This window comes from Tinamus guttatus, unplaced genomic scaffold, assembly GCF_059628265.1.
Source record: "Tinamus guttatus ecotype Peru unplaced genomic scaffold, ASM5962826v1 Tinamus_guttatus_pri_ptg001705l, whole genome shotgun sequence".
NCBI lineage: Eukaryota > Metazoa > Chordata > Aves > Tinamiformes > Tinamidae > Tinamus > Tinamus guttatus.
The window spans coordinates 828-28,807 of record NW_028290239.1 but is presented as its reverse complement, the minus strand read 5'-3'; the positions used below and the strand labels follow the sequence as shown (position 1 = coordinate 28,807).

Here is a 27,980-nt window from a genome sequence, read left to right as displayed (position 1 = left end):
GGATGTGGCTCTTCTCCCGGGACCCGGTGCGCGACTTCCCGTACGAGATCGGCACCGGAACCGACGGCGGAACCGGAACCGGAACCGACACCGAGAGCGACCCCGACGCCTGGGGGGACGCGGGGCCCTGGCGGCTCCTCCGCGGTCGCCGCAAGGTGGGGGGGGGTCCGGGGGGGTCCGGGGGGGGGCACGGACGGGGCCGTGACGCAGTTCCGGTCCCCCCCCCCCGCTCCCCCCAGACCACCGGGGAGCCGGTGTCCGTGTTCGCCCATGACGTCACGGCCGGGCCCCCTGACGTCACGGCCGCCGCCCGCGCCGCCCTCAAGCGGTTCAAGACCCTGCGACACCCGAACGTGGTGGCGTTTGGGGACGCGCTGGAGGTGACGGGGACGGGGGGGACGGGGAGACACAGGGGACATGGGGACATGGGGGGACATGGAGGGACAGGGGGACATGGGGACATGGGGGGACATGGGGGGGACATGGGGACATGGGGGGAGCACAGGGGACATTGGGGACATGGAAGGATGAGGGGACATAGGGACATTGGGGGATGGGGACATGAAGGGACATGGGGGAACATGGAGGGACATGGGGACATGGGGGGACATGGGGGGGACATGGGGACATGGGGGGACAGGGGGACATGGGGGGGACAGGGGGACATGGGGGGGACATGGAGGGACAGGGGGACATGGGGACATGGGGGGACACGGGGACATGGGGGGGACATGGGGACATTGGGGGATGGGGACATGAAGGGCCATAGGGGGGACATGGGGGGACATGGAGGGACAGGGGGACATGGGGGGACATGGGGACATGGAAGGATGAGGGGACATAGGGACATTGGGGCGATAGGAGGGACATGGGGGACATGGGGACATAGGGAGACATGGAGGGGAATGGGGGGACATGGGGACACATGGGGACAGGAGTGACTTGGGGACATGGAGGGACATGGGGGGACATTGGGGACATGGAGGGACATGGGGGGATAGGGGGACATGGGGGATGTGGGGAGGAATGGGGGGACATGGGGACATGGAGAGACAGAGGGACACGGAGGGACATTGGGGACATGGAAGGACATGGGGGGACATGGGGACAGGAGTGACTTGGGGGACATTGGGGACATGGAGAGACGGGGGGACATGGGGGAATGGACGTGGGGGGACGTGGGAGAGAATGAGGGGACACGGAGGGACATTGGGGACATGGAGGGACATGGGGGGACATGAAGGGACAGGGGGGACATGGAGAGATGGGGGGAATGGGGGGACATGGGGACATGGAGAGACAGGGGGACATGGAGGGGCATTGGGGACATGGGGGGACATGGGGGGCGTGGGGGGACATAGGGACATAAGGGACAGAGGGACATGGGGGGACATGGAGGGACATGGAGGACGTAGAGGGGAATGGAGGGACATGGGGGGACATTGGGGACATGGGGGGACATGGGGGATGTGGAGGGACATGGGGGGACATGGAGGGACATGGGGGGACATGGGGGATGTGGGGGGACATGGAGGGACATGGAGGGACATGGGGGGACATGGGGGACATGGGGGGACATGGGGGTGACGCGGCGCCCTCCCCCCCAGACGGACAAGGTGATCTACCTGGTGACGGAGCCGGTGACGCCGCTGCGGCAGCACCTGAGGGGACACGGGGGGACCCTGCCCGAGGAGGAGGTGGCCTGGGGGCTGCACCAGCTGCTGGTGAGGGGCCCCGGCGTCCGGGTGACACCGCGATGGTAGGGGTGACGCGGTGACAGGGGTGACGCGGTGACACGGGTGACGCGGTGACACGGGTGACATGGTGACACGGGTGACGTGGTGACACGGGTGCCGTGGCGACACGGTGACGTAGTGATGTGGTTAGGTGACACGGTGACACGGGTGACGTGGTGACACGGGTGACATGGTGACACGGGTGACACGGGTGCCGTGGCGACACGGTGACGTAGTGATGTGGTTAGGTGACACGGTGACACGGGTGACATGTTGACACGGGTGACACGGTGACACGGGTGACACGGTGACACGGGTGCCATGGTGACACGGTGACGTAGTGATGTGGTTAGGTGACACGGTGACACGGGTGACACAATGACACGGGTGACATGGTGACACGGGTGACACGGGTGCCATGGCGACACGGTGACGTAGTGATGTGGTTAGGTGACACGGGTGACACGGCGACACGGTGACGTAGTGATGTGGTTAGGTGACACGGTGATATGGGTGACACAGGTGACACGGTGACACGGGTGCCGTGGCGACATGGTGACATAGTGATGTGGTTAGGTGACACGGGTGACACGGCGACACGGTGACGTAGTGATGTGGTTAGGTGACACGGTGACATGGGTGACACGGTGACACGGGTGACACGGGTGACACGGTGACATGGGTGCCGTGGCGACACGGTGACGTAGTGATGTGGTTAGGTGACACGGTGACACGGGTGACGTGGTGACAGGGGTGACACGGTGACACGGGTGACATGTTGACACGGGTGACACGGTGACACGGGTGCCGTGGCGACACGGTGACGTAGTGATGTGGTTAGGTGACACGGTGACACGGGTGACGTGGTGACACGGGTGACACGGGTGACACGGTGACATGGGTGCCGTGGCGACACGGTGACGTAGTGATGTGGTTAGGTGACACGGTGATGTAGTGATGCAGTTAGGTGACACGGGTGACGTGGTGACACGGGTGACATGGTGACACTGGTGACATGGGTGCCGTGGCGACACGGTGACGTAGTGATGCGGTTAGGTGACACGGGTGACGTGGTGACACGGTGACACGGGTGACATGGTGACACGGGTGCCGTGGCGACACGGTGACGTAGTGATGTGGTTAGGTGACACGGTGATATGGGTGACGTGGTGGCGCAGTGACGGGGTGACATGTTGACATGGGTGACACGGTGACACATCGACGTGATGACGTGGGTGACGTGTTGACATGGGTGACACGGTGATGTGGTGACACGTTGTCACGGTGAGGTGTTGACACGGTGACATGGAGCCACAGTGATGTGGTGACATGAGTGACACGTTGACACAGGTGACACGTTGATGTGTCATGTTGACGCGGTGACACGGGTGACGCGGTGACACGATGTATTGACGCGATGATGTGGGTGACGCATTGACGCGGTGACACGGGTAACATAGGTGACATGACCTGGTGATGCGGTGATGTGGGTGACGCGGTGATGCGGTGACATGGTGACATGTTGACACGGTGATGCGGTGACACAGGTGACGCGATGCGTTGACGTGGTGATGTGGGTGACAAAGGTGGCATGGTGATGTGGTGACATGGGTGACACATTGACCTGGTGACGTGGTCATGCGGTGATATGGTGACACAGGTGACACATTGATGCGGTGATCCAGTGACGGGTGACATGCTGACCTGGTGACATGGAGATGCGGAGATATGGTGACACAGATGACGCGGTGACACGGTGATGTGGGTGACGTGGGTGGTGGTTGACACATTGACACGGTGATGTGGTGACATGGTGACGCGGGTGGCACGTTGACGCGTAGACGCTGTAACGTTGTGACATGGGGACACAGGCGACGTGTTGACATGATGATGAGGTGACGGTGACACGGGTGCCGCAGTGACGTGGGTGACACGTTGACCCGGTGACATGTTACCATGGTGACGTAGTGACATATTGCCACGGTGATGCGGTGATACGGTGACATGGTGACATGCTGCAGTGACGTGGGTGACGCGGTGACATGATGTGTTGACGTGGTGACATGGGTGGCACATTGATGCGTAGACGCGGTAATGTGACGACACGGTGACATGTTGACCTGGTGACGCAGTGACACGGGTGACACATTGACGCGGTGATGCAGTGACGTGGTGACACGGGTGGTGCAGGTGACACAGGTGACACGTTGACACTTAGACACTGTAACGTGGTGACACGGGTGGCACCTTGACCTGGTGACGCCGTGGCAGGGTGCCCCGTTGCCATGGTGCCGCATGCCCTGTTGCCACGGTGACATTGTGCTGTGACGACACAGGTGGCGTGGGTGACACACTGACACGGTGACATGTTGCCATGGTGACGCGGGTGACGGGGGTAATACAGGTGACACATTGACATGTAGACATGGTAACGTGACGGGTGACACGCTGACGCGGTGACGCGTTGCTGTGGTGACGCGGGTGGTGCGGGTGACACATTGACATGTAGATGCGGTAACGTGACACGGGTGACGCGGTGACACGTTGCCATGGTGACGCAGGTGACGTGGGTGACACATTGACATGTAGACGCAGTAATGTGATGCGGTGACGCGTTGCTATGGTGATATGGGTGACATGGGTGATGCGGGTGACACATTGACATGTAGACGCGGTAACGTGACACGGGTGACACACTGACACGTTGCTATGGTGATGCGAGTGATCCGGGTGACACATTGACATGTAGATGCAGTAACGTGACACGGGTGACACGCTGATGTGGTGACACGTTGCCATGGTGACGTGAGTGATGAGGGTGACACACTGACATGTAGCCGTGGTAAAGTGACATGCTGACGCAGTGACGCGGGTGACACGGGTGACACATTGACATGTAGCCGCAGTGACGTGACACGGGTGCCGCGCTGACGCGGTAACATGTTGCTGTGGTGACCCGGGTGACATGGGTGACACATTGACATGTAGACATGGTAACGTGACATGGGTGACACACTGAAGTGGTGACGTGTTGCTATGGTGACATGGGCGACACATTGACATGTAGCTGCGGTAACATGACACGGGTGACATTGACGTGACATGTTGCCGTGGTGACACATTGACATGTAGCCGTGGTAACGTGACACGGGTGACGCGTCGCCGTGGTGACATGGGTGACGCAGATGACACATTGACATGTAGCTGCGGTAACATGACATGGGTGATGCGCTGACGTGTTGCCATGGTGACACGGGTGACGCGTCGCCGTGGTGACGTGGGTGACGCGGGTGACACATTGACATGTAGCCCCGGTGACGTGACACGGGTGCCGCAGACGCGGTGACGCATCGCTATGGTGGTGCGGGTGACACGAGTGATGCAGGTGACACATTGACACGTAGACGTGGCGACGTAACACGGGTGCCGCGCTGACGCGGTGATGCGTCGCCATGGTGACGCGGGTGATGCACTGACACGTAGCCGCGGTAACATGACATGGGTGATGCACTGATGCGTTGCTGTGGTGACACGGGTGACACGTCTCCGTGGTGACGCGGGTGATGCACTGACATGTCGCCATGGTGACACGGGTGACGCGTCGCCGTGGTGACGCGGGTGACGCGTCGCCATGGTGACACGGGTGACACGCTGACGCGGTGACACGTCTCCATGGTGACACGGGTGACACGTCGCCATGGTGACGCGGGTGATGCACTGACATGTCGCCATTGTGATGCGGTGACGCGTCGCCGTGGTGACATGGGTGACGCGTCGCCATGGTGACACGCTGACGCGGTGACACGTCTCCATGGTGACACGGGTGACACGTCGTCATGGTGACGCGGGTGACGCGTCGCCAGGGTGACATGTCGCCATGGTGACGCGGGTGATGCACTGACATGTCGCCATGGCGACGCGGTGACACGTCTCCATGGTGACGCGGGTGATGCACTGACACGTCTCCATGGTGACACGGGTGACACGTCGCCATGGTGACGTGGGTGATGCACTGACACGTCGCCATGGTGATGCGGTGACACGTCGCCGTGGTGACACGGGTGATGCACTGACATGTCGCCATGGTGACACGTCGCCATGGTGACGCGGGTGATGCACTGACACGTCGCCATGGCGACGCGGTGACACGGGTGACGCGTCGCCATGGTGACGCGGGTGATGCACTGACATGTCGCCATGGGGATGTTGGGGACATGGGGGGGATGTGGGGACGTTGGGGGGGACATGGGGATGGGGGGACATGGGGATATTGGGGACACGGGGGGGACATGGGGGGGGGAACATGGGGACATGGGGGGAGATCGGGGACATTGGGGACATGGGGAGGACAGTGGGGGAATAGGGGGACATTGGGGACATGGGTGGCATTGGGGATAGGAAGACATGGGGGCACATGGGGACATGGGGGATATGGGGACAGGGAGGGACATGGGGACATTGGGGAAATGAGGGGGACCTGGGCATTGGGAATATGGGGACATGGAGGGGCTGTGGAGGGACATGGGGACATTGGGGACACGGAGGGACATGAGGGAGGACATGGGGGGCATTGGGGATATGGGGACAAGGAGGGACATGGGGACGGGGGGACATTGGGGCCGGGGGGGGGGTATGGGGACATGGGGGGAGTCATGGCAGGATGGGGGGGACATGGGGCCAGGGAGGGGTCCCAGAGGGACATTGGGGACACTGGGACCATTGGGGACACTGGGGACACTGGTGACATTGGTGACACTGGGGACACGGGGGCCATTGGTGACACTGGTGACATTGGGGACACTGGGGACACGGGGGCCATTGGTGACATTGGTGACACTGGTGACACTGGGGACACTGGGGACACGGGTGACACGTCGCCATGGTGACACGGGTGACGCGTCGCCGTGGTGACGCGTGGCCCCGCCCCCAGCGCGCCCTGGCCTTCCTGGAGGGCTCCGGCCTCGTCCACGGGGCCGTCGGCGCCGGCGCCGTCTTCGTGGACCGGGGGGGGGAGTGGAAGCTGGGGGGGCTCCACCGGGCGGCCCCCCCCGGCCCCCCCGGCCCCCCCGCCCGGGCGCCGGGGCCCCCCCGGCCACACGACCCCCCCGAGCTGGCGGGGGGGGGGCTCGACCCGGAGCAGCCCTGGTGAGAGGGGACACGGGGGGGGACATGGGGACATGGGGGGGACATTGGGGACATGGGGACATGGGGACATGGGGGGGACATTGGGGACACGGGGACATGGGGGGGACATGGGGACATGGGGGGGACACGGGGACATGGGGACATTGGGGACATGGGGGGGACATTGAGGACACGGGGGGACATTGGGGACATGGGGGGGACACGGGGACATGGGGAGGACATTGAGGACACAGGGGGACATTGGGGACATGGGGACATGGTGGGAACATAGGGACATTGGGGACATGGGAAGGACATGGGGACATTGGGGACATGGGGGGGACATGGGGACATGGGGACATTGGGGACATGGGGGGGACATGGGGACATGGGGGGACATTGAGGACACGGGGACATGGGGGGGACATGGGGACATGGGGGGGACATGGGGACATGGGGACATTGAGGACACGGGCGGACATTGGGGACATGGGGGGGACATTGAGGACACGGGGACATGGGGGGGACATGGGGACATGGGGGGGACACGGGGACATGGGGACATTGAGGACACGGGGGGACATTGGGGACATGGGGACATGGTGGGAACATAGGGACATTGGGGACATGGGAAGGACATGGTGGCATTGGGGACACGGGGGGGACATTGGGGACACAGGGACATGGGGAGGACATTGGGGACATGGGGACATTGAGGACACAGGGGGACATTGGGGACATGGGGACATAGTGGGAACATAGGGACATTGGGGACATGGGGAGGACATGGTGGCATTGGGGACACGGGGGGGACATGGGGAGGACATTGGGGACATGGGGGGGACACTGGGGACATGGGGACATGGGGAGGACATTGAGGACACAGGGACATTGGGGACATGGGAAGGACATGGTGGCATTGGGGACACGGGGGGGACATGGGGACATGGGGACATTGGGGACATGGGGAGGACATTGAGGACACAGGGGGACATTGGGGACATGGGGACATGGTGGGAACATAGGAACATTGGGGACATGGGGAGGACACTGGGGACATGGGGGGGACATGGGGGGACATTGGCAACATGGGGACATGGGGACATTGGAGATGGGAGACATGGGGACACGGGGGGACATTGGGGACATTGGGGACATGGGGATATTGGGGACATGGGGGGGACATGGGGACATTGGGGATGGGGGACATGGGGATGGGGGGGACATAGGGGACATGGGGGGGACATTGGGGACATGGGGAGGACATTGGGGACATGGGCGAGACATGGGGGATGGGGGACATTGGGGATGGGGGACATGGGGATGGGGGGGACATAGGGGACATGGGGGGGACATCAGGGACATGGGGACATGGGGAGGACATTGGGGACAGGGGACATGGGGAGGACATTGAGGACACAGGGGGACATTGGGGACATGGGAACATGGTGGGAACATAGGGATATTGGGGACATGGGAAGGACATGGTGGCATTGGGGACACGGGGGGGGACATGGGGAGGACATTGGGGACATGGAGGGGACATGGGGACATGGGCAGGACATTGAGGACACAGAGGGACATTGGGGACATGGGAAGGACATGGTGGCATTGGGGACACGGGGGGGACATGGGGACATGGGGACATTGGGGACATGGGGACATGGGGGGGATGTGGGGACGTTGGGGGGACACAAGGACATTGGGGATGGGGGGACATGGGGAGGACATTGGGGACACGGGGGGCACATGGGGACATGGGGGATATGGGGACAGGGAGGGACATGGGGACATTGGGGACATTGGGGAAATGAGGGGGACCTGGGCATTGGGAATATGGGGACATGGAGGGGCTGTGGAGGGACATGGGGACATTGGGGACACGGAGGGACATGAGGGAGGACATGGGGGGCATTGGGGATATGGGGACAAGGAGGGACATGGGGACGGGGGGACATTGGGGCCGGGGGGGGTATGGGGACATGGGGGGAGTCATGGCAGGATGGGGGGGGCATGGGGCCAGGGAGGGGTCCCAGAGGGACATTGGGGACACTGGGACCATTGGGGACACTGGGGACACGGGGGCCATTGGTGACACTGGTGACATTGATGACACTGGGGACACTGGTGACACTGGTGACACTGGGGACACGGGGGCCATTGGTGACATTGGTGACACTGGTGACACTGGTGACACTGGTGACATTGGGGACACTGGTGACACGGGCGCCATTGGTGACACTGGGGACACTGGTGACATTGGGGACACTGGGGACACCGGCAGGGCCGGGGACCGGTGGCGTCTCGGCTGCCTCCTCTGGGAGCTCTTCAACGGGCCCCTCCCCCACAGCGCCGCCCTGCGCAACTTCGGCAAGGTGGGGCCGGGGGCGGGGCCTCGAGGGGGGCGGGGCCTCGGAGGGGGCGGGGCCTCGGAGGGGGCGGGGTCCTGGGGGGCGGGGGAGGGGCTGCCCGGACCCTGGGGCCCTCCGGGGGAGGGGGCGGGGCCTCGAGGGGGGGCGGGGCCTATGGGTATCGGAGGGCGGGGCCTGGCGGGGCGGGGTGCTGGGGGCGGGGGAGGGGCTGCCCGGACCCTGGGGCCCTCCGGGGGAGGGGGCGGGGCCTCGGGGGGGGGCGGGGCTAGTGGGGAGGGACTGCCCGGACGCCGGGGCCCTCGGGGGGGGGGGGAAGTTTGGGGGGGGGGAGGGGGATCCTGGACACCTGGGCCCCTCCGTGACCCCCTCCCGGACGCCTGGGCCCCTCCCGGACGCCTGGGCCCCTCTTTGGCCCCCCTGGGCCCCTCCCTGACCCCCCTGGACACCTGGGCGCCCCCGTGACCCCCCGGACGCCTGGGCCCCTCCCTGACCCCCCCGGACGCCTGGGCCCCTCCGTGACCCCATTGGGCCCCTCCGTGACCCCCGGACGCCTGGGCCCCCCTGTGACCCCCCTGGGCCCCTCCCTGACTCCCCCGGACGCCTGGGCCCCCCCGTGACCCTGCCCGGACGCCTGGGGCCCCCCGTGACCCCCCGGACGCCTGGGCCCCCCCATGACCCCCCTGGGCCCCCCCGTGACCCCCCCGGACACCTGGGCCCCTCCGTGACCCCCCAGACGCCTGGGCCCCCCCATGACTCCCCTGGGCCCCTCCGTGACTCCCCCGGACGCCTGGGCCCCTCCCGGACGCCTGGGCCCCTCTCTGACCCCCCTGGACCCCTCCGTGACCCCCCCGGACGCCTGGGCCCCTCCCTGACCCCATTGGGCCCCTCCGTGACCCCCGGACGCCTGGGCCCCCCCGTGGCCCCCCTGGGCCCCCCCGTGACCCCCCGGACGCCTGGGCCCCCCCGTGGCCCCCCTGGGCCCCCCCGTGACCCCCTCCCGGACGCCTGGGCCCCTCCCTGACCCCCCTGGGCCCCTCCGTGACCCCCCCGGGCTCCCCCGTGACCCCCCCGGACACCTGGGCCCCTCTCTGACCCCCCTGGGCCCCTCCCTGACCCTGCCCGGACGCCTGGGCCCCCCCGTGACCCTCCCGGGCCCCCCCGTGACCCCCCCGGCCCCCCCGTGACCCCCCCGGACACCTGGGCCCCTCCCTGACCCCCCCGTGACCCCCCGGCCCCCCCGTGACCCCCCCGTCCGCCGCTCCCAGCTCCCGGCCCCGCTCGTCGCCCCCTTCTCGGAGCTGGTGGCGGCGGCTCCGGCCGCCCGGCCCGGCCCGGCCCAGCTCCTGCAGCGGCTGCGGCGCCCGGGGGCCTTCCTGGACTGCGGCCTCGTGGCCACCGGCCTCTTCCTCGAGGAGATGCAGGTGCCTCCTCGGACCAGCCCAGCCCAATCCCATCCCATCCCCATCCCATCCGCATCCCATCCCATCCCATCCCATCCCCATCCCATCCATCCCCATCCCCATCCCCATCCCATCCCATCCCATCCCCATCCCCATCCCATCCCCATCCCATCCCATCCCATCCCCATCCCCATCCATCCCCATCCCATCCATCCCATCCCCATCCCCATCCCATCCCCATCCCATCCATCCCATCCCATCCCATCCCCATCCCATCCCATCCCATCCCATCCCCATCCCCATCCCATCCCCATCCCATCCCATCCCATCCCCATCCCATCCCATCCCATCCCATCCATCCATCCCATCCCATCCCCATCCCATCCCATCCATCCCATCCCATCCCCATCCCATCCCATCCCATCCCATCCCATCCCATCCCATCCCATCCCATCCCCATCCCCATCCCATCCCATCCCCATCCCATCCCCATCCCATCCCATCCCATCCCCATCCCATCCCATCCCATCCCATCCCCATCCCATCCCATCCCCATCCCATCCCATCCCATCCCATCCCATCCCATCCCATCCCCATCCCATCCCATCCCATCCCATCCCATCCCATCCCATCCCATCCCATCCCATCCCATCCCATCCCATCCATCCCATCCATCCCATCCCATCCATCCCATCCCATCCCATCCCATCCCATCCCATCCCATCCCATCCCATCCCATCCCATCCCATCCCCATCCCATCCCATCCCATCCCATCCCATCCCATCCCATCCCATCCCATCCCATCCCATCCCATCCCATCCCATCCCATCCCATCCCATCCCATCCCATCCCATCCCATCCCATCCCATCCCATCCCATCCCATCCCATCCATCCATCCCATCCCATCCCCATCCCATCCCATCCCATCCCATCCCATCCCATCCCCATCCCATCCCATCCCATCCCATCCCATCCCATCCCATCCCATCCCATCCCCATCCCATCCCATCCCATCCCATCCCATCCCATCCCATCCCATCCCATCCCATCCCCACCCCATCCCCATCCCATCCCATCCCATCCCATCCCATCCCATCCCCATCCCATCCCATCCCCATCCCATCCCCATCCCATCCCACCCATCCCATCCCATCCCCATCCCCATCCCATCCCCATCCCATCCCCATCCCATCCCATCCCCATCCCATCCCATCCCATCCCATCCCATCCCATCCATCCCATCCCATCCCATCCCATCCCATCCCATCCCATCCCATCCCATCCCCATCCCCATCCCATCCCATCCCATCCCATCCCATCCCATCCCATCCCACCATCCCCATCCCATCCCATCCCCATCCCATCCCCATCCCATCCCATCCCCATCCCCATCCCATCCCCACCCATCCCATCCCATCCCCATCCCATCCCCATCCCATCCCATCCCCATCCCATCCCATCCCATCCCATCCCATCCCATCCCACCCCATCCCATCCCATCCCACCCATCCCCATCCCATCCCATCCCATCCCATCCCATCCCATCCCCATCCCCATCCCATCCCATCCCATCCCATCCCATCCCATCCCCATCCCATCCCATCCCCATCCCATCCCCATCCCATCCCATCCCATCCCCATCCCATCCCCATCCCATCCCATCCCCATCCCATCCCATCCCATCCCATCCCATCCCATCCCATCCCCATCCCATCCCATCCCATCCCCATCCCCATCCCATCCCATCCCATCCCATCCCCATCCCATCCCATCCCCATCCCATCCCATCCCATCCCCATCCCATCCCCATCTCCATCCCCATCCCATCCCATCCCATCCCCATCCCATCCCATCCCATCCCATCCCCATCCACATCCCACCCAATCCCAATCCCATCCCATCCCCATCCCCATCCCCATCCCCATCCCCATCCCATCCCATCCCATCCCATCCCCCATCCCATCCCATCCCCATCCCCATCCCATCCCATCCCATCCCATCCCATCCCCATCCCACCCCATCCCATCCCATCCCCATCCCATCCCATCCCCATCCCATCCCATCCCATCCCATCCCATCCCCATCCCCATCCCCATCCCATCCCATCCCCATCCCATCCCATCCCATCCCCATCCCCATCCCCATCCCATCCCATCCCATCCCAATCCCACCCATCCCCATCCCCATCCCCATCCCATCCCATCCCATCCACATCCCATCCCAATCCCAATCCCATCCCATCCCCATCCCCATCCCCATCCCCATCCCCATCCCATCCCATCCCATCCCATCCCCATCCCATCCCATCCCATCCCATCCCATCCCATCCCCATCCCATCCCCATCCCATCCCATCCCCATCCCATCCCATCCCCATCCCATCCCATCCCATCCCATCCCATCCCCATCCCATCCCACCCATCCCCATCCCCATCCCCATCCCATCCCATCCCATCCCATCCCCATCCCCATCCCCATCCCATCCCATCCCATCCCATCCCATCCCATCCCCATCCCATCCCCATCCCCATCCCATCCCATCCCATCCCATCCCATCCCATCCCATCCCCATCCCCATCCCCATCTCCATCCCATCCCCATCCCATCCCATCCCATCCATCCCATCCCCATCCCCATCCCCATCCCATCCCATCCCCATCCCCATCCCATCCCATCCCATCCCCATCCCATCCCCATCCCCATCCCCATCCCATCCCATCCCATCCCATCCCATCCCATCCCATCCCATCCCATCCCCATCCCCATCCCCATCCCATCCCATCCCATCCCATCCCATCCCCATCCCCATCCCCATCCCATCCCATCCCCATCCCCATCCCCATCCCATCCCATCCCAATCCCATCCCATCCCCATCCCATCCCATCCCATCCCATCCCCATCCCAGCCCCATCCCCATCCCCATCCCATCCCATCCCATCCCCATCCCATCCCCATCCCATCCCATCCCCATCCCAATCCCATCCCATCCCATCCCCATCCCATCCCATCCCATCCCCATCCCCATCCCATCCCATCCCCATCCCCATCCCATCCCATCCCATCCCATCCCCATCCCCATCCCCATCCCCATCCCATCCCATCCCCATCCCATCCATCCCATCCCATCCCATCCCATCCCATCCATCCCATCCCATCCCATCCCCATCCCATCCCCATCCCATCCCATCCCATCCCATCCCCATCCCATCCCATCCCATCCCCATCCCATCCCATCCCATCCCATCCCCATCCCATCCCATCCCATCCCCATCCCATCCCATCCCATCCCATCCCCATCCCCATCCCCATCCCATCCATCCCATCCCATCCCCATCCCCATCCCATCCCCATCCCATCCCCATCCCATCCCGTCCCGTCCCATCCCATCCCATCCCCATCCCATCCCATCCCATCCCATCCCATCCCATCCCATCCCATCCCCATCCCCATCCCATCCCATCCCATCCCCATCCCATCCCATCCCATCCCATCCCATCCCCATCCCCATCCCCATCCCATCCCATCCCATCCCATCCCCATCCCATCCCCATCCCATCCCATCCCCATCCCCATCCCATCCCATCCCATCCCATCCCCATCCCATCCCATCCCATCCCCATCCCCATCCCCATCCCATCCCATCCCCATCCGCATCCCATCCCATCCCATCCCATCCCCATCCGCATCCCATCCCATCCCATCCCCATCCCATCCCCATCCCATCCCATCCCATCCCATCCCATCCCATCCCATCCCATCCCCATCCCATCCCATCCCATCCCATCCCCATCCCATCCCATCCCCATCCCCATCCCATCCCATCCCATCCCCATCCCATCCCCATCCCCATCCCATCCCATCCCATCCCATCCCCATCCCATCCCATCCCATCCCCATCCCATCCCATCCCATCCCCATCCCATCCCATCCCCATCCCATCCCCATCCCCATCCCATCCCCATCCCCATCCCCATCCCATCCCATCCCATCCCATCCCCATCCCATCCCCATCCCATCCCATCCCCATCCCCATCCCATCCCATCCCATCCCATCCCCATCCCATCCCATCCCATCCCCATCCCCATCCCCATCCCATCCCATCCCATCCCATCCCCATCCCATCCCCATCCCATCCCATCCCATCCCCATCCCCATCCCATCCCCATCCCATCCCATCCCATCCCATCCCATCCCATCCCCATCCCATCCCATCCCCATCCCATCCCATCCCATCCCATCCCCATCCCCATCCCCATCCCATCCCATCCCATCCCATCCCCATCCCATCCCCATCCCATCCCATCCCATCCCCATCCCCATCCCATCCCATCCCATCCCATCCCATCCCATCCCATCCCATCCCCATCCCATCCCATCCCATCCCATCCCATCCCATCCCATCCATCCCCATCCCCATCCCCATCCCCATCCCCATCCCCATCCCCATCCCATCCCATCCCATCCCATCCCATCCCATCCCATCCCCATCCCCATCCCCATCCCATCCCATCCCATCCCCATCCCCATCCCCATCCCCATCCCATCCCATCCCATCCCATCCCCATCCCATCCCATCCCCATCCCCATCCCATCCCATCCCATCCCATCCCCATCCCCATCCCATCCCATCCCATCCCCATCCCCATCCCATCCCATCCCATCCCATCCCCATCCCATCCCATCCCATCCCATCCCCATCCCATCCCATCCCCATCCCATCCCATCCCCATCCCCATCCCATCCCATCCCATCCCATCCCCATCCCCATCCCATCCCATCCCATCCCATCCCCATCCTGAGCCCCATCCCATCCCATCCCATTCCCATCTTCATCCCCATCCCGATGCGGCTCCCTCCTCCTCCTCCTCCTCCTCCTCCTCCTCGTCCCTGTTCTGGTCCCCATCCCCACACGGCTCCTCCCGCTCATGTGACTCCTCCCCTCACGTGGCTCCTCCCCCACGTGACTCCTCCCCCTCACGTGGCCCCTCCCCCTCCCGCGGCTCCTCCCCCTCCCGCGGCTCCTCCCCCCACGTGGCTCCTCCCCCCCACGTGACTCCTCCCCCCACGTGACTCCCCCCCTCACGTGGCTCCTCCCCCTCACGTGGCTCCTCCCCCTCACGTGCCTCCTCCCCCTCCCTCGGCTCCTCCCCCTCACGTGACTCCTCCCCTTCATGTGACTCCTCCCCCTCACGCGCCCCCCCTCACGTGACTCCTCCTCCTCACATGACTCCTCCCCTTCATGTGACTCCTCCCCTTCATGTGACTCCTCCCCCTCACGTGGCTCCCCCCACTTGGCTCCTCCCCCACGCGGCCCCTCCCCCTCACGTGGCCCCTCCCCCTCACGTGGCCCCTCCCCCTCACGTGGCCCTTCCCCCACGTGGCCCCTCCCCCCACGTGTCCCCCCATGTGACTCCTCCCCCTCACGCGGCTCCTCCTCCTCACGCGGCTCCTCCCCCTCACGTGGCTCCTCCCCCTCACGTGACTCCTCCCCTCACGTGGCCCCTCCCCCTCACGTGACTCCTCCCCCTCCCGCGGCTCCTCCCCCTCACGTGGCTCCTCCCCCTCACGCGGCTCCTCCCCCTCCCCCGGCTCCTCCCCCACGTGACCCTTCCCCCTCACACGGCTCCTCCCCCTCACGTGGCTCCCCCCCACGTGACTCCTCCCCCCGCGTGACTCCTCCCCCTCACGTGGCTCCTCCCCTTCATGTGACTCCTCCCCCTCACGCGGCTCCTCCCCCTCACGTGGCTCCTCCCCCTCCCGCGGCTCCTCCCCCTCCCCCGGCTCCTCCCCCTCACGTGACTCCCCCCCTCACGTGGCTCCTCCCCCTCACGTGACTCCCCCCCTCATGTGGCTCCTCCCCCACGTGCCCCCTCCCCCTCACGTGGCCCCTCCCCCTCACGTGGCCCCTCCCCCTCACGTGACTCCTCCCCCACGTGGCTCCTCCCCCTCCCCCGGCTCCTCCCCCCGCGCGGCTCCTCCCCCTCACGTGGCTCCTCCCCCCCAGCTGCGGGACCCCCCGGAGCTGCGGGCGGGGCTGGAGGCGCTGGGTGGGCGGGGCCGCCTGGCCGCTCTGCCCCGCCCCTTCCGGCGCCACAAGCTGCTCCCGGCGCTGCTGGCGGCCGCCGCCTTCGGCCGGGCGGGGCCCTGGGCGCTGCCGCCGCTGTTCGAGGTGAGGGCGGGGCCAGCGCCGTGACGTCAGCGTGACGTCAGCGTGACGTCAGCACCGCGTCACCGCCGCGTCCCCTCGTGTCCCCGCGACGTCAGCGTGACATCAGCACCGCGTCACCGCGACGTCCCCTCGTGTCCCCGTGACGTCAGCGTGACGTCAGCACCGCGTCACCGCGACGTCACCGCGACGTCCCCTCGTGTCCCCGCGACGTCAGCGTGACGTCAGCACCGCGTCACCGCGACGTCAGCCTGACGTCAGCACCGCGTCACCGCGACGTCCCCTCGTGTCCCCGTGACGTCACCGTGACGTCAGCACCGCGTCACCGCGACGTCACCGCCGCGTGCCCGTGACATCACCGCCGCATCCCGGCAATGTCACCATCGCGACCCCATGACGTCACGGTGACGTCAGCACCGCATCCCCATGACATCACCACCGCGTCCCCGTGACGTCACCGTGATGTCAGCGTGATATCAGCACCGCGTCCCCGTGATGTCATCGCTGCGTCACCGCGACGTCACCGTGACGTCAGCACCGCGTTACCGCCGCGTGCCCGTGACATCACCGCCACGTCCCGGCGATGTCACCATCGTGACCCCATGACGTCACCGTGACGTCAGCGTGACGTCAGCACCGCGTCCCCGTGACGTCACCGCCGCGTGCCCATGATGTCACTGTCGCGTCACCATGACGTCAGCGCCGCGTCCCCGCGACATCCCCTCGAGTCCCCGTGATGTCACCACCGTGTCCCCGTGACATCACTGTCACATCCCCATGACGTCACCATGACGTCAGCACCGTGTCACGGTGATGTCACCACTGCGTCCCCGCGATGTCACCGTGACATCACCGCTGCGTCCCCGTGACGTCACCACCGTGTCACCGTGACGTCACCGTGACGTCAGCACCACGTCACTGCCGCGTCACCGCGATGTCACGGTGACGTCAGCACTGCGTCACCGCCGCGTTCCCATGGTGTCACTGCCATGTCCCCGTGACGTCACTATGACATCACTGGCACGTGACCACCGTGTCCCCATTGTGTCACCATAATATCACTGCCACATCCTCGTGATGTCACCACCGCGTCCCCGTGACGTCACTGCCGTGTCCCCATGGCATCACTATGACATCACTGTGATGTCATTATGACATCACTGGCGCGCCACCGCCACGTCCCCCCCGTGTCAGCACTGCGTCCCCGTGACGTCACCGCCGCGTCTGCGTCGCGTCCCCGTGACGTCACCATGACGTCACCCCCGCGTCACCGCGCTGTCCCCCCCGTCCCCCTGTCCCCCTGTCCCCCCCTGTCCCCCTGTCCCCCCAGGCCGCGCGGCTGTTGGAGCCCCCCGAGTTCCAGGCCCAGGTCGTCCCCGTCATCGTGAAGCTCTTCGCGTCCCCCGACCGGGCCCTGCGCGTCTGCCTGTTGCAGCAGGTACCGCCGGGGCCCCCCGGACGCCTGGGCCCGTCCGGACACCTGGGCCCCTTGTCCCCTCCTGGACACCGGGGCCCCTTGTTCCTTCCCCGGACGCCTGGGCCCCTTGTTCCCCCCCGGACGCCTGGGCCCCTTGTCCCCCCCGGACGCCTGGGCCCCCATTGGGCCCCTTGTTCCTCCCTGGACACCTGGGCCCATCCGGACACCTGGGCCCCTTTTTCCCCCCGGACGCCTGGGCCCCCATTGGGCCCCTTCTTCCTCCCCGGACACCTGGGCCCTCCCGGACGCCTGGGCCCCTGGTCCCCTCCTGGACACCTGGGGTCCTCGTCCCCTCTCGGACGCCTGGGCCCCCCGGACACCGGGGCCCCTTGTTCCTTCCCTGGATGACTGGGCCCCTGGGCCCCTCCCGGACGCCTGGGCCCCTTCTTCCTCCCTGGATACCTGGGCCCATCTGGACACCTGGGCCCCTTTTCCCCTCCCGGACGCCTGGGCCCCTTCTTCCTCCCCGGACACCTGGGCCCAACCGGACACCTGGGCCCCTTCTTCCTCCCCGGACACCCGGGCCCAACCGGACACCTGGGCCCTTTTTTCCCCCCGGACGCCTGGGCCCCCCCTGGATCCCCTCTTCCTCCCCGGACACCTGGGCCCATCCGGACACCTGGGCCCCTTGTTCCACCCCCCGGCCCGGACGCCTGGGCCCTCCCGGACACCTGGGCCCCCTGTTCCACCCCCCCGCCCGGACGCCTGGGCCCCTCCGGGACGCCTGGGCCCCTCCCGGACGCCTGGGCCCCTTGTCCCCCCGCCCCCAGCTCGAGCACTACATCGAGTTCCTGCCCGAGGCCGTCGTCACCGACCAGATCTTCCCCCACGTCGCCCTGGGCTTCCAGGACACCAACCCGGCCGTGCGCGAACAGACCGTGAAGGTGCCCGGACGCCTGGGCCCCTTGGGGGGGGGGGATGTTGGGGTGCCCGGACGCCTGGGCCCCTTGGGGGGGGGATTTTGGGGTGCCCGGACGCCTGGGCCCCTCTGTAGGGGGGAGGTGTTGGGGTGCCTGGGCCCCTGCCCCCCCCCCCCCCCGGATGCCTGGGCCCCTGTTGGGGGGGGGGATTCGGGGGCACCTGGATGCTTGGGCCCCCCCCGCCCCCCGGACGCCTGGGCCCTTTTGTGGGGGTGGGTTCCTGGGCTCCCCCGGACGCCTGGGCCCTTTTGTGAGGGTTTCTGGGGTGCCCGGACACCTGGGCCCCCCCGGATGCCTGGGCCCTTTTGTGGGGGGGTTCCTGGTGCCCGGACGCCTGGGCCCCTTTGGGGGGCGTTTCTGGAATGCCCGGACACCTGGGCCCCCCCGGACGCCTGGGCCCCTTTGGGGGATGTTTCTGGGGCGCCCGGACGCCTGGGCCCCTTTGGGAGGCGTTTCTGGAATGCCCGGACGCCTGGGCCCCCCCGGACGCCTGGGCCCCTTCGGGGGGGTGGGTTCCTGGGCCCCCCCGGATGCCTGGGCCCTTTTGTGGGGGGGTTCCTGGTGCCCGGACGCCTGGGCCCCTTTGGGGGGTGTTTCGGGGGTGCCCGGATGCCTGGGCCCCCCCGGATGCCTGGGCCCTTTTGTGGGGGTTTCTGGGCCCCTCCGGACGCCTGGGCCCCTTTGGGAGGTGGAGGGGGCCATTCCTGGTGCCCGGACGCCTGGGCCCCTTTGGGGGGTGTTTCTGGGGTGCCCGGACGCCTGGGCCCCTTTGGGAGGTGGAGGGGGGTGTTCCCGGTGCCCGGACGCCTGGGCCCCTTCGGGGGGTGGGTTCCTGCGCTCCCCTGGATGCCTGGGCCCTTTTGTGGGGGTGTTTCTGGGGTGCCCGGACGCCTGGGCCCCTTTGGGAGGTTGGGGGGTGTTTCTGGGGTGCCCGGCCGCCTGGGCCCCCCCGGACGCCTGGGCCCCGCAGGCCGCGGCGCTCCTGGCCCCCCGGCTGGGCCCGGCCGTGCGCGAGCGGCAGCTCCCGGCGCTGCTGGGGCGGCTCCAGGCCCAGGACCCGCAGGGCCCCGTGCGCTGCGCGGCCACCGCCAGCCTGGGACAGCTGGGGACGCTGCTGCCACCCGAGGTGCGGGGGGGGACGGGGACGTGGGGGGGGGACGGGGACGTTGGGACGGGGGGGGACACGGGGGACATGGGGACATGGGGGGGGACACGGGGACATTGGGACAGGGGGGGACACGGGGGACATGGGGGGACACAGGGGACACCGGGACATGAGGGGACACAGGGGGGACATGGGGGACATGGGGGGGACACGGGGACATTGGGACAGGGGGGGACACGGGGGACATGGGGGGACACAGGGGGGACACGGGGACATGGGGGGGACACGGGGACATTGGGACGGGGGGGGACACGGGGGACATGGGGGACATGGGGGGACACAGGGACACCAGGACATGAGGGGACACGGGGGGGACACGGGGGACATGGCGGGACACAGGGGACACTGGGACATGAGGGGACACGGGGACATGGGGCGATGGGGGGGGACACGGGGACACCAGGACATGAGGGGACGGGGGGGGACACGGGGGACACTGGGACATGAGGGGACATGGGGGGGACACGGGGGACATGGGGGACATGGGGGGACACGGGGGACATGGGGGACATGGGGGGGACACGGGGACATGGGGACATGGGGGGGGACACGGGGACACCAGGACATGAGGGGACACAGGGGACACTGGGACATGAGGGGACACGGGGGGGACACGGGGACATGGGGGGGACACAGGGACACCGGGACATGGGGGGACACGGGGGGGGGGCGAGGTGCGGGGGGGATGGGGACATGGGGGGTGACACGGGGGACACCGGGACAGGGGGGGGACACGGGGGACACGGGGGGTGCTGAGGTGCGGGGGGACACTGGGGATGGGGGACACTGGGACATGGGGGGACATTGGGGACACAGGGCACACTGGGGACACAGGGAGGACATTGGGGACATGGGGGGACACCGGGGACGGGGGACATGAGGGGACACGGGGGACACTGGGGATGGGGGGACCCAGGGACACCGGGACATGGGGGACATGGGGCGGACACAGGGACAAGGGGGGGACACCAGGACATGGGGGGACAGGGGGGGACATGGGGACACAGAGGACATGGGACACGGGGGCACATGGGGATACGAGGGACAAGAGGGGACATGGGGACACGGGGGGGGACAAGGGAGGGATATGGGGGGGCACAGGGGACACATGGGGGGACACAGGGGCCATGGGGGGTCATGGGGGGACACAGGGGACACAACGGGGGGGGCACATGGGGAGGGAGGGGGTGGGGACACGTGGGGGGACGGGGGGGACACGTGGGGGGACATGGGGGGGGGGACACGCGGAGCGGCCCCTGCACCCGTGTGACATCCATAGGACACCCGTGTGACACCCCCCCCACGTGTGTGACACCCATGGGACACCCGTGGGACACCCCCTACGTGTGTGTGACACCCATGGGACACCCATGGGACACCCGTGGGACACCCCCCCTACGTGTGTGTGACGTGTGACACCCGTGTGGCCCCTCCTTGCACATGTGACACTGGTGTGACACCCTCGTGACACCCGCAGGGTGTCCCCTCCGTCCGAGTGACACCCCCTGCACCCATGTAACACCCGTGTGACACCCGTGTGACACCCACATGACACCCTCTCCACCTGTGCGACACCCGCAACAGCCACACGTCACCCGGGTGACACCCCCTACACCCATGCGACACCCGGGTGACACCCGTGTGACACCCGCAACACCCACGTCACCCGTGTGACACCCCCTACACCCATGTGACACCCGTGTGACACCCACATGTCACCCATGTGACACCCCCTACACCCATGTGACACCCATGTGACACCCATGTGACACCCGCAACACCCACATGTCACCCATGTGACACCCATGTGACACCCGCTACACCCATGTGACACCCATGTGACACCCGTGTGACACCCGCAACACCCACATGTCACCCATGTGACACCCATGTGACACCCGCTACACCCATGTGACACCCGTGCGACACCCGTGCGACACCCGTGTGACACCCGTGTGACACCCGCAACGGCCACACGTCACCCGGGTGACACCCCCTACACCCATGTGACACCTGTGTGACACCCGCAACACCCACGTCACCCATGTGACACCCATGTGACACCCCCTACACCCATGTGACACCCATGTGACACCCGTGTGACACCCGCAACACCCACATGTCACCCATGTGACACCCATGTGACACCCCCTACACCCATGTGACACCCGTGTGACACCCACATGACACCCATGGGACCCCTGTGAGCCCCCCAGTGACACCCGTGTGACACCCTCTGCACACACGTGACACCCGCAGGACCCCCCCGGTGACACCCGTGTCCCCCCGGTGACGCCTGTGTGACACCCCCTACACACACGTGACACCCACAACACCCCCAGGACCCCCGTGTGACACCCATGGGACCCTCGTGTGACACCCATGGGACCCCCGTGTCCCCCCGGGTGACACCTGTGTGACTCCCATGGGACACCCGTGTCACCCGCCGTGTCCCCATGTCCCAACCCTGCCAGTGGCCGCTCCTGTCCTGGCGTCCCATGACCCGTTCCAATGTCCCCCCGTGTCCCCATGTCCCCGTGGTGACACCCGTGTCCCCCCCCCCCGTGTCCCCGTGTCTCCCCGTGTCTCCCGGGTGATGCCATGTCCCTGTGGTGACACCCGTGTCCCATGGGTGATGCTGTGTCCCCGTGGGTGACACCGTGTCCCCATGTCCCTCCATGTCCCTCCATGTCCCCATGTCCCATGGGTGTCCCCATGTCCCCATGTCCCCGTGTCCCGTGGGTGACACCCGTGTCCCCATGTCCCCCCGTGTCCCCGTGTCCCCATGTCCCCATGTCCCTCCATGTCCCTCCATGTCCCCAGTCCCGGCGGCGGCTCCTCCTGGCGCTCCTGTCCCGTGTGTCCCAGGACCCGTTCGGGCCATCGCGGGTGGCCGTGTCCCCATGTCCCCGTGTCCCCCCGTGTCCCCATGTCCCTCCATGTCCCTCCATGTCCCCATGTCCCATGGGTGACACCCGTGTCCCCGTGTCCCCAGTCCCGTCGGCGGCTCCTCCTGGCCCTCTTCGCCCGTGCATCGCGGGACCCGTTCGGGCCATCGCGGGTGGCCGTGTCCCCATGTCCCCCTGTGTCCCATGGGTGTCCCCATGTCCCTCTATGTCCCTCCATGTCCCCAGTCCCGTCGGCGGCTCCTCCTGGCCCTCCTTGCCCGTGCGTCCCGGGACCCGTTCGGGCCGGCGCGGGTGGCCGTGTCCCCCTGTGTCCCCATGTCCCCATGTCCCCCCATGTCCCCATGTCCCCGTGTCCCTCTATGTCCCTCCATGTCCCCATGTCCCTCTATGTCCCTCCGTGTCCCCAGTCCCGTCGGCGGCTCCTCCTGGCCCTGTTGTCCCGTGCATCGCGGGACCCCTTCGGGCCGGCGCGGGTGGCCGTGTCCCCATGTCCCCATGTCCCATGGGTGTCCCCATGTCCCTCCATGTCCCTCCGTGTCCCCAGTCCCGTCGGCGGCTCCTCCTGGCCCTGTTGTCCCGCGCGTCCCGGGACCCGTTCGGGCCGTCGCGGGTGGCCGTGTCCCCATGTCCCCGTGTCCCCATGTCCCTCCATGTCCCTCCATGTCCCCGTGTCCCCATGTCCCCATGTCCCATGGGTGATGCTGTGTCCCATGGGTGTCCCCATGTCCCTCCATGTCCCTCCATGTCCCCAGTCCCGTCGGCGGCTCCTCCTGGCCCTGTTGTCCCGCGCATCCCGGGGCCCGTTCGGGCCGGCGCGGGTGGCTGCGTCCCCGTGTCCCCCAGTGTCCCCATGTCCCCATGTCCCCCCGTGTCCCCATGTCCCCATGTCCCTGTGTCCCCATGTCCCATGGGTGTCCCCATGTCCCTCCATGTCCCTCCATGTCCCCAGTCCCGTCGGCGGCTCCTCCTGGCCCTCCTGTCCCGCGCGTCCCGGGACCCGTTCGGGCCATCGCGGGTGGCCGTGTCCCCATGTCCCCATGTCCCTCCATGTCCCCATGTCCCATGGGTGTCCCCATGTCCCTCCATGTCCCCAGTCCCGTCGGCGGCTCCTCCTGGCCCTGCTGTCCCGGGACCCGTTCGGGCCGTCGCGGGTGGCCGTGTCCCCATGTCCCATGGGTGTCCCCATGTCCCCGTGGTGACACCCGTGTCCCCATGTCCCTCCATGTCCCTCCATGTCCCCAGTCCCGTCGGCGGCTCCTCCTGGCCCTGTTGTCCCGCGCATCCCGGGACCCCTTCGGGCCGTCGCGGGTGGCCGTGTCCCCCTGTGTCCCCATGTCCCCGTGGTGACACCCGTGTCCCCATGTCCCTCTATGTCCCTCCGTGTCCCCAGTCCCGTCGGCGGCTCCTCCTGGCCCTGTTGTCCCGCGCGTCCCGGGACCCGTTCGGGCCGGCGCGGGTGGCCGCGGTGCTGGCGCTCGGGGCCGCCCGGGGCTGTTGGCGGCCGCCCGAGGTGGCCACGCGGCTCCTGCCCCCGCTCTGCGCCCTGACCCTGGACCCCGAGCGGCCCGTGCGGGAGCAGGTGGGGACGGGGGGGACGGGGGGGGACATGGGGGGGACATGGGGGGACAAGGGGGGACAGGGGGGACAAGGGGGGACAGGGACACCCTGGGGGACAGGGACACCCTGGGATCACCCTGGGGACAGGGGCCCTGGGGAAAAGGGGGACACCTGGGGGACAAGGGGGACACCCTGAGGACAAGGGGGGACACCTGGGGGACAAGGGGGGACATGGGGGGACAGGGACACCCTGGGGACAAGGACATCCTGGGGACAAGGAGGACACCTGGGGACAAGGGGGACACTTGGGGGACAGGGACACCCCGGGGGACAGGGACACCCTGGGATCACCCTGGGGACAGGGGCCCTGGGGAAAAGGGGGCACCCGGGGGACATGGGGGGACAGGGACACCCTGGGGACAAGGGGGACACCCAGGGGACAAGGGGGACACCCTGGGGACAAGGGGGGACACCCTGGGGAACAAGGGGGACATGGGGGGACAGGGACACTCTGGGGACAGGGCCATCCTGGGGACCCCAGGGGACACCCCTGGGGACAGGGACATCCTGGGATCACCCTGGGGACAGGGGCCCTGGGGAAAAGGGGCACCTGGGGGACATGGGGGGACAGGGACACCCTGGGGACAAGGGGGACACCTGGGGGACAAGGGACATCCTGAGGACTAGGGGGACACCCAAGGGGATGGGGGGGCACCCAGGGGACAGGGACACCCTGGGAACATCCTGGGGACAAGGGGGACATGGGTGGACAGGGACACCCAGGGGACAAGGACATCCTGGGGACAAGGGGGACACCCAAGGGGACGGGGGGGCACCCAGGGGACAGGGGACACCCTGGGAACATCCTGGGGACAAGGGGGACATTGGGGGGACAGGGACACCCAGGGGACAAGGACATCCTGGGGACAAGGGGGACACCCGGGGGAAAGGGGGGACATGGGTGGACAGGGACACCCAGGGGACACCCCAGGGGACAGGGGACATCCTGGGATCACCCTGGGGACAGGGGCCCTGGGGAAAAGGGGGACACCCAGGGGACAAGGGGACACCCAAGGGGACAGGAGGGCACCCAGGGGGACACCCTGGGGACAAGGGGAGACCCAAGGGGACAGGGGGACACCCTGGGGACAGGGAGACCCTGGGGACACCCTGGGGACACCCAGGGGGTGGGGGGGGCACCCATGGGTGCTGGATCTGGAAGGGGGGGGGGGGTCTCTGGCCCCCAGGGGGCTCTGGGGAGGGGGAGCACCCAGGGGACAGGGACAAGGGGGACACCCTGGGGACAGGGGGAGGCCCTGGGGACACCCTGGGGACAAGAGGGACATCCTGGGGACAGGGGGACACCCAAGGGGACAGGGACACCCTGGGGACAGGGGGAGGCCCTGGGGACATCCTGGGGACAGGGACACCCTGGGGACACCCTGGGGACAGGGGGAGGCCCTGGGGACACCCTGGGGACAGGGGGCACCCAGGGGTGCTGGGTCCGGGGTGGCTCTTGGTGCCGTTGGGGGGGGCGGTTCCTGGTACCGGTTCTGACCCCCCCCCCGGTTCCCCCCCCGGTTCCCTCCCCCCCCCCAGGTTTTCCGCCTCATCCGGAGCCTCCTGGAGCAGCTGGAGGCGGCGGCGCCCGAGGGGCCGCGGGAGCCGGGTGGGACATGGGGACATGGGGGGGACATGGGGACATGGGGGGGGGACACGGGGACACGGGGTGGGGGACATGGGGACATGGAGGGGGACATGGGGACACGGCGGGGGACATGGTGGGGACCTGGGGGGGGACATGGGGGGACATGGGGACATGGGGGGGGGAAAATGGGGACACGGGGGGACATGGGGACATGGGGGGGGACATGATGGGGCCCGGGGGGGGGGGATATGGGGGGACATGGGGGGGGACATGGGGACACGGGGGGGGACATGGTGGGGACCTGGGGGGGGGATACGGGGGGACATGGGGGGGGACATGGGGACACGGAGGACATGGCGGGGGGACATGGGGACATGGAGGGGGGACATGGGGGGACATGGAGGGGGGACATGGGGACATGAGGGGGGACATGGGGGGACATGGAGGGGGGACATGGGGACATGAGGGGGGACATGGGGGGACATGGGGGGGGACATGGTGGGGACATGGAGGGGGGGACATGGGGGGACATGGGGGGGACATGGGGACACGGGGGGACATGGGGACACGGGGGGGGGACATGGGGGGGACCTGGGGGGGGATATGGGGGGACATGGGGGGGGACATGGGGACACGGGGGGGGACATGGTGGGGACCTGGGGGGGGATATGGGGGGACATGGGGGGGGACATGGGGACACGGGGGGGGACATGATGGGGGGACATGGGGGGGGATATGGGGGGACATGGGGACACGGGGGAGGGACATGGGGACATGGGGACACGGGGGGACACATGGGGACATGGAGGGGGACATGGGGACACGGGGGGGGGACATGGGGGGGACCTGGGGGGGGATACGAGGGGACATGGGAGGACACGGGGAAGCAGAGGGACTGGGGGGACACATAGGGACACGAGGGGACATGGCGGGGGGACATGGGGACATGGGGACACGGGGGGGGGGGACATGGTGGGGACCTGGGGGGGGACACGAGGGGACACAGAGGGACTGGGGGGAGGGATACGGGAGGACACATGGGGACATGGGAGGACATGGGGGGGACATATGGGGACACAGGGACACGGGGGGGGACATGGGGGGGAATATGGGGACACAGAGGGTCATGGCAGGGGGACATGGGGGGGAGACGGGGACACGAGGGGGACCAGGGAGAGGGATACAGGGGGACACATGGGGACCGGGGGGGGGGACATATGGGGACACAGGGACCCGGGGACACATGTAGGGGACATGGGGGAGACACGAGGGGGGACATGGGGACGGGGGGAGGGGAACACAGGGACACCAGGCGGGACATGGGGACACTGGATGGGGAGGACGTGGGGACATGGGGGGGGACATGGGGGGGGGACGCAGGTGACACCCGTGTCCCCCCCCCAGAGGCGCCGGCCGAGGCCGCAGGGGGGGCCCTGGGGGCCGCCGTGTCCTGGGCTGTCACCGGCGTCTCCTCCCTCACGGCCCGGATCATGGGCGGCCCCG

General features: G+C 67.2%; 1 protein-coding gene across 1 annotated transcript; it reads left to right on the top strand.

The window, feature by feature from the left end:
* Positions 1 to 2: 2 nt before the first annotated feature.
* Positions 3 to 27,980, top strand: SCYL1 (SCY1 like pseudokinase 1; the record flags this gene model as incomplete). The annotated part of the gene is made up of 13 exons (XM_088539454.1): positions 3 to 155; positions 240 to 380; positions 1,608 to 1,724; positions 6,667 to 6,881; positions 9,145 to 9,235; positions 10,498 to 10,653; positions 16,640 to 16,804; positions 18,132 to 18,239; positions 19,049 to 19,162; positions 20,169 to 20,324; positions 24,663 to 24,851; positions 26,429 to 26,498; positions 27,882 to 27,980. Coding segments are annotated over exons 1-13 (1,774 nt in total), but the record flags the coding sequence as incomplete, so codon positions are not given.